Source organism: Poecilia reticulata, chromosome 2 (assembly GCF_904066995.2).
Source record: "Poecilia reticulata chromosome 2, P_reticulata-male-v2, whole genome shotgun sequence".
Taxonomy (NCBI): Eukaryota; Metazoa; Chordata; class Actinopteri; order Cyprinodontiformes; family Poeciliidae; genus Poecilia; species Poecilia reticulata.
Genome location: NC_088831.1, coordinates 11,773,857 through 11,782,162, shown reverse-complemented (window position 1 = coordinate 11,782,162; position 8,306 = coordinate 11,773,857). Strand labels below are relative to the sequence as shown.

Below are 8,306 nucleotides of genomic sequence, written 5' to 3'. Positions count from 1 at the left end.
AACAAATAAGTCAAACACGAGTGTTCATTTTTATTCCCAGCATACAAAGTGAGGCGACGGCTTTAGAAGACCCACAGAGCCATAACTTATACTTACAATCTTTAATTAATGACAAAATTACCTCATAAACTGAGTAAACCGCCAGGGTTTTACAGCTCCCTAGTGAGGAAGGCCACACAACACCCTCTGTGCATACTCAAGTATCTGTTTTCAATGCCAGACAGCTTCCACAACTAATGCTTGGAGTAGACTGTGATTTGCAAATACAAGGCTTTGAATAGGCCACATGTTTAAAGTGAACAAATTACACAAGAAAGAACAGTTTAACCCAGATGATTTTACAAGGATTTTATTCTGTTTAAACACTAAAACACATTTTAATAAACGAAACTACTCTGGTGTCTGAACATCGGACAATTATTCCCTCTCGTTTTGGATGTGTTATGATGCGTAACCACAGCAACACGGTACTGTCTTTTTTATTTGTTTTTTCTTTTGTCCTCTCCTCAAAAGCTGCAACAACAAATTCCAGAGGAAATTGAAATGGAGGCAACACCGAAAGAGCCAGAGAGAGAGGAGGAAGCTCGAACTGCTCATTTAAAGAGGAGCAGCAAAAGCAAACGAGGTGGATTAGCAGTTCTTGTCCACATCCAGGTCATGCTAATGTGGAATATCATCTCTATTATCTGGAAATTGAACCGTTAGCATATGGTAACAGTCATACAGCAACAGTCTTCAGTCAGAGGCACCTTCAGATTCGTTGGAAGACTGACTGCTACTGGAATTCCTTCCTGTTCAGCCCATTACCATCCACAACCACTCTGAAAATACTTGGGAATACGTAGTATCTCGCAACCTATTTAGTATGTTGGGCTAAAATGCTGCATTTATTCATAATTATTTAAAAGTATTACAAGTTCATATTCAAATTAAGTTAAATGAACTTAAACAACTCAGATCTCTAATAGTGACTGAGTCCAAAAGGGGAAACCAGTTACACCAAACTGTAGCTTCACACAATAAATCATTATTTCTAAAAAAGCCTTCATCTTTTAAACCTGACACTCTCAATGTATTTACCTACTTCTACTGCTATTCCATTTTCTAAATGCCTTTAAAACATTGGTTTAGGTATTCATCTGTTAGTTGGTGCTTTAAAGAATCATCATTGGGTTTTACAGTGTTATGACACCATTTAATGTTTCTGATAAACAAAGTGTTTTTAAATTGGATTTCTGAGCATGCAGGTGTTTGGAAATCCCTCAACCTGCAGCAACACCAGGGAGGCTGTGAGATCTCCTCTTCTACTGATCCAAAGAACAAGAAAGGTCAACTCGAATTTGCTCAAAACTACACAAAGAAAACCCAGAGGTTTGGATTTTGTGCTGTGGATAGAAATGTAATACCATGCTTACAGTTAAATTATTAAATCTGGATTTCCAGCAAGGTCTCCGACTTTTACTTTTCACAGTTTTCTAGTGTACACTAAGAGTGCTTGACAGAAATTTCTCCATAATTCCCACAACTCTGGTCCAGACTTTGCCTTATCTGCCTCAGTTACTCTCGTTGCATCACTGTGCCAGAGATCTTTGGGGAATTACAGCCGCAAAACCCTTTTTGACACCTGTCTGGTACATTCGCGGGTATATGGGTCAAGTCATGGACCAGAAAATGAGTTGTTATCCTGAAATACAATCCAGAGAGGCCGCTGTAGGTGACAATGTCAAGCGGTCTTGGTATTATTTTGAAATGATCCATCTCTACAAGTGTGAAGAAACATGATTATTATTAGAAATTATCTTTTGTAAATTTGTCCACTTGAGAGTTTTGTATGATAAAATCAAGACCAGAAAACTGAAACTAAAATATTCTGTATGATCAAGCTATGGTTATGATTTTTCTCCATTTCAAAGATTTACATACATTTTAATTTTTGGTGACTTTTGGATTTGGTTCCATAACATTTTCCCTGTGGTTTTCTGATTTTTCCCCCCGTTCTTCTCAACAGAACTGGTGCACCGTAAAAAACGCACAAAAATATCTATTTTCACGTATAAATAAATAATGTTACAACAAAAAAAGCTTGTCTTTTCCTCTCAGTGTCACCTATAACACTATCTTAGAGGAAAATTCCCACCTCTATAAATGTCCTGATCCCCAATTAGCAGCCAATTATAAATTAATGGATTTAAGAGAGAAAATGATGAACATAAAACTTATTTTTCTTTGATAGCAGAAACTTTTAATGTTTGTCTCTAATTCCTGGCACAGAGTTGGGTCTAAAAGAAAGAGTTACACTTGTACAACAATAAGTTTGATTAACTATTAATATTTGCCAATAGCAAATATTAATATTTTGCATTGGCAAATAGCAAATATTATTGCTATTGGCCAATAGCAATATTTGCCAATAGCAATATTTGCCAATAGCATGACCAAATCATTAAAATGATTGTCATTTTAATCAAAATTACCAAATCAGAAAATAGCAAAATAGCTCTCTGTCAATTACTGCCTATGCAGCACAATAGATGGCGTGAACGTGTGCAGTTAAAGTACTAATTAATAAGGCGATTACTTAGTAAAAAGAACAATAAAACCATCATCATGGTGAACCAATAAAATGATTGCAGTTCATTCTAATTATGTTTAAGAACCAAGGTTTGTTTTGAGGAATGAGGCCAAATTAGCTTGAAAGCTAGCAAAGCTAACAGAACAACAGTTGCTAGTTCAATATGCAAAGCAGAAGAAAATAAAGCTAGTTTTATGAAACATTTCAAAAGTGGGGTGGACTATCAAAGCGGCGAAGAAAAATCTGGACACACAATTTTGCGTAAATCAGGTGTTGTGACGTCACATCTTGGATTAGCAACTCAGTTTACAAAGAAAATAAGTCCCACATAAGTTCCGCTTACAAATATTAATATGCTAATGCTGGTGGTGCGCTAAGATCGGCTGCAGATCTAATGATCTTTAGTATCTTAGCATCTTAGTATTAGCGGTTGGGAAAAGGAAGAAATAATTTAGCATGCTTACAAGAACAATATCGACATACTTAATTCAAATTACCAAGAGGAAATCAGAAATGTTAGCGGGTAATAAATGATTGAACCACTGAGTGAGAGACTCTGACTGCTGTCACCAGATTCACAGTATTGCACACCACTAGTGTTCATAAAAACAATTTAAACATTTATCTCCATCTTCTGTGTATGTATGATTTAAGCAGAAATTGGTGCAAATTACTCCCACTTTTGGTTTCTCCTGCATGCATTTAGTGCAGTTTGCTTTGTAAATCCAGTGCAGCTAAACAACAAAATCAAATCAGTTTGAAAAACTGGATTAAAAATGCCTCATTTTGCAGATTTGCTTTAACAAAGTTTGTGTTGGTTGGTAACTAGAGTAGGAGAACATGTATTAGATTAAAAAAAACACTTGCGCCATTGCTGATATGGATTTTTTAAAAAAAATTTTTAGCTCAAAAATATTTTTAAGATCTTTCATGGACATCCTGAACAGCCTCCAGCAGACGAACCGAAGCATACACACATTTACAGGCAGTTTCCTCTTCTGGTCTGTTTACCACCAGCAGTGATGTTGCTGAGGATCGATGCTGGAGGGGAACGAGGCGCGAGCGCGGATCGGGAGCGCGCGCATAGGAAGGACCGGGAGGAAGCAGCAGCAGCAGCAGCAGCAGCTCAGTCGCCAGCGGAGTCCAGGACAGCGGATGAACGGAGCAAAGCGAGCATCGTTTTCCCACAGCGGCTTTCCTCCGAGCAGCACCCTGCAGCCCGAAACCTGCCCGAAAATGATGCTGAAAGCGGCCCTCCTCTTCGGGGTGCTCGTCGGCATCAGTCAAGGTGAGCCGGATGCGAGAGAACCTTTTGGAGCTTGGTGACTTTGTGGACAAGTTCTGTGCCATTTTGGTCCGCTGCGACAGGCGGGGAGAAGTGGGGCTGGATTGTTTAAGTGGACCTTGTTTGGTAGTTGAAGCACGTCTTGCGGGGGGCCAGAATGCTTTCGCCCTGAAAAGGGGGATTATGATGGGGGTTCTTTATAGGAATGGGGAAACCGAGGCTTTTTAGACACAAACTAAGCGCTCGCGCTACATTTTTTGCTACCTTTACCTTTTTGCTCCATTTCCTCCAACTTCAGCTGCATTTATTTGGACCACCGCCTTCCTTTTTCCTTTTTTTGTGTGTGTGCCCTCACTCGGCGTTGCTGCATACTGTAGATTGAAGATAGCGCTGAAACGTCTCCGCATCCAGCACGCGACAGATTCGTGATGCGGCTTCACGCGCCTCAAAGTTTAGGGGATTTTTAAAAATATTTTTTTAACCGCCGTTAATGGGCGTCCGTGCTCACCTGTTCGTGGCTACTCGTTACCTGCGCGCGATTAAAGGTAACGTGCGCAGCTGCATCCTTTTGACTTGTCGTGTCTGTAATTATGTGCTGGTCAGTGAAGCATGAGGGGGCGGGGGAAATGGCTAACTCCTCATTTCTTAAATCGCAAAAGCGCAATTCAATAAAGCACAAAACATTCCTTTATATATATATATATATATATATATAATGACAAATCTACTTAAAATTTAGTTGGAGGTTTTGAGGGGCTGCTCTGGTTTCCGGAGCGCGACGGCAGGTGGGGGTAGAGCGCTGCAACGTGCTGCCAAGGCTGAAGTCGTTAAAGCTTGTTGCATGCTCATAATGCTCTGAGGCTCAAACTGGGGGCCATAAAGGAGAGAGAGATATGCACAACTTTTATTGCCACTTCCTTTGATGACATGCATCAGTTTAACATGTTGAAGGTTTATCTTCAAGCGTGTTGTTATGGTTAAGCACAAACCGTAATGTGTTTTATTTGGCTTTTTTGTGCTAAACCAACAAAAATAAGCAAATAATTGTGAGGAGTGGTACATCTCTACCAATATTGCTAATCTATATACTATAATTACCCAAGGTCAGTTGGATTGCATCAATTTTTAGGTGTTGTTTAGACTCAGGGGCCCAAATCTGGCCCGCCATAGTGTTTTATGTGGCCCTCTAAAGTCCAAATTACATCAATAAGTCCCTCCAGTTTTTCACAAATACGCAAAATCTGCAGATCTCCATGTTTTTTCTTTAAGAAACACTTGTTGAATGTTAATTACTGATATTTTAGCGGTTTAATGGTTTTGTCAATACATCGTGGCACAACTGGCCCTTTAAGATCGTTCAGATTTTTGATTTGGTCTGAAATGAAAATGAGTTTGACACCTCTGATTTAGAGTCTTAAGATTGAAGTCTGGGCTTTGACTGGACCATTCTAACAGCTGACTGTGATGCTGGATATTTAACCTCCACTGCAGTTTCTGCAAGGTTCTTCTTTTTTTTTAGATTTCTCAGCTTATCGTTTATGATTTATCGGGATAAGATTTAGATTTTTCATTGTCATAATGTTCTTTAAAAAAAGCAAAACTGTCCATATAAGTTTTATTCATCACAAGAGGATAAATAAAACTTTATGTCCATAATTCAGCTCTTCAAATGTTCCTTTAAACTCCAACTTCGCTGGGCATGCTGAGGAAAAAGATGCTCTCAGCATGATGCTGCCACTGCCATTTTTACCAAAGGGATGATGGTTGTAGCTGATCTACAGCCTCAGTGGTGGTCAGTTGGTCTTAAATTTTGTTATTACAGGATTGTTTAATCTCATATATTTATATATGTAGTTCTTTTATGTCAGGCAAAAATTTGAGTTGTGTGCCGACATCTTCACTGTGTTTTGTGTTTCAAGGCAATAGATGCTACCACTGACTAGCGGTTGGTATATTCTTGCTTGTTGGACTGCAGGGTATGGCTGAAAAACTTATCAGTGGATATTGATAAGTATAAGTATATATATATATATATATATATATATATATATATATATATATATATATATATATATATATATATATATATATATATATATATAAAATATATATATATATATTTTTTTGTGTGTGTGTGATAAATATCTGAACCCTCCTGTTTTATCCTGTTCTCACTCCACAGTGTTGTTTTTATTTTTAAGCAGTTAAGAGTCACAGTAGTGAAACTTTAAATTGCTGCTGCGCAAGATACTCAAGATGTTGTTGCTAGGTAACCAAAAAGTGAGTGAGTTGCTAGGTTACCAAAGAGTGAGTTAGTTGATGCCACCAAACTTGCTTAGCTGGCTGTGAGAGGTTGAGCAGCTAAAGTCTTTCCTCTGCATACATTTCCCAGAATGCCATGTGGTTCTGGATTGGAACCCAATAAGTATTTTCTATATTGAATATTGAGTACTTTATCAGATGTATTTTGTATTGATATTGATCACGTGTTGATTACAATAGGTTATTGTTTTATTGTCCAGCCCTTCGTGCTAGCAAGCTAACGAGCTAGCTCTTTGTGTCACAGAGCTCGACACACGGGGAACGATGAATGATGGCGACAAGCAAAGGTCGTAGGTGAAACCCAACACCGAGCAATTTGTAGCGACGATGGCGACAAAACTTTAACATTTTCTCAACTTCTTTGTGTCATAAGCCCGTTTGTGTGAAGCTCAGTTGGTAATTTTTGTTTTCGCCACTGTGTCACATCCGTTGCAAACCAGTTTGAGGCGAGATGCTTTCTGTGCAAACTGGAGCCATCTTAAGGCTGTAGAGAGCATATGCATCCTCCTAACCCGATTTATTGTTTAATTTCATTCAAGGAGACATTGAAAGGGTCTTAAAAAGTCTTAAATTTGACTTGCTGAAACCTGTACTTGCCATTTTTCCATAAAAGCCAGTTCCTTGGTCTTCATGATGCTGTTTATTCTCTAAAGAAATCTCAGTTAATTTGGACTTATACTGAGATTAAATCACATACATGGGCTCTGTGATGTCTTAATTTATTATTCAGGCTGTTTTATTGATATTTGTACATAAACTTTTTACTGTTTTACCAGTGTTGTGTTCAAATTTTCTTTTTCTCCCACCTTCCTGCAAAGAAAAGTTCCCTAAGGGGATAATAATAAAGTCGTACTGATATATACTAGATTTTAGGAAAAGATATTTGTACTTTTGCAACTTCCTGCGTCACGTGCTAACCGGTGGCCTTAAAACAGAGAAGAAGAAACATTTAGAGTCTCATTGCTGCTTCATTCATTATTAAATTCTGACATTGAACAAAGAGATGCCACTATTTTAAGTTTTCACTTGAATATTCACGGCTTTGTTACTGATTCTTCGTTGCAGGGGTCTTGCGTCACCCACCAACCAATTTCCATTCTTATCGAGCTTTTTCTGATAGCAAAGTCAACTCAGTCTGACCCAGCCGACGACACACGGCTCGCTGTAATGGGAGTGATGAGGGATCTTTGCAGCGAAGCGTGGAGTTGTAGTAGATCTTTCATCAGTGTGAGGTTCTGGATCCGACGTCGAATCAGGTGCTTCTGGCGCCTAAATACCGTTTTATCCCCTCTGGGTCCTGAAGGAACAACATTTGCTTGTGAACTCCCAGCTCTCCGTCTCTTCCCCGCATCCTTGAAGGTTTATGTATTTGGCTGCTGTAGATGCTTAGCACAATGAATTATATGCTTGCTTGGGCTCACCCGGGATGCGCCGATGTGATGTTAAGTGGCGTAATTAAGATATTTCGCTGTATCTCTTGGGGATGATACAGCGATTGTCTGGGACTAAGGGTTTAAAAGATTTATACCAACGTGCTTCAGTGTGCCTCATTACACCCTGAGCAAAGACTTCACCATGTTTCAGGTTTATATTTTATCTACATGCTCACATTAGCAAGCAGGAATACAAAAAGAGGCGAAACTTTCTGATACTCAGATGTGTTTTTTTTAAAGGGACAGTGTCGTGTAAAATCAACTTTTTTGACCTTTACATCATCTGGAGTATTGCCTCGATTCTTTCATGCATGTCTGAGAAATTCTCTAATCTTCATGGCAACCATTCAGCTGCAAACACCTGGTTGGACTTAGCCCCGCCTTCGAGGCGCAGCTCCTCCTCAGGGCTACAATTTCCAAGTTTCTGTCTCACAGAGCAGTTCCTGCAGACTAGCCAGCAGTGATTAGCAAACGCCTGGTGGAGCTACGCATCTTGTTATAGGAGCTACTCTCAGCTGGTAAAAATGTTTTTAAAGGGTTAATAGAGGAGCCATGTTGGAATGACTTCCTGAAGGCGGAGTTTCAGAAAGAACAGGAGTTTTTAAAGAGACAGTGACCCAATTTCAAGGTGTTAAATTACAAAATAAAATTTCTTTTATGTCAGATTTGAGTTGAATAGAAACATAGTTACTTG

At 39.0% G+C, this 8,306-nt stretch overlaps 1 protein-coding gene across 4 annotated transcripts in view; it reads left to right on the top strand.

Annotated features, from left to right (window-relative positions):
- Positions 1 to 3,453: 3,453 nt before the first annotated feature.
- Positions 3,454 to 8,306, top strand: part of ncam2a (neural cell adhesion molecule 2a) — a 315,525-nt gene continuing 310,672 nt past the window's right edge. The window contains exon 1 of one of the 4 annotated variants that reach the window (XM_008429298.3): positions 3,454 to 3,860. In XM_008429298.3, the coding sequence (XP_008427520.2) occupies positions 3,611 to 3,860 (250 nt within the window). In that variant the 5' untranslated portion in view covers positions 3,454 to 3,610. Of the gene's footprint in view, positions 3,861 to 4,332; positions 4,403 to 8,306 lie in introns of those variants that run through there. The other 3 variants (XM_008429289.3, XM_008429279.3, XM_081597478.1) reach the window with 3 other exon arrangements.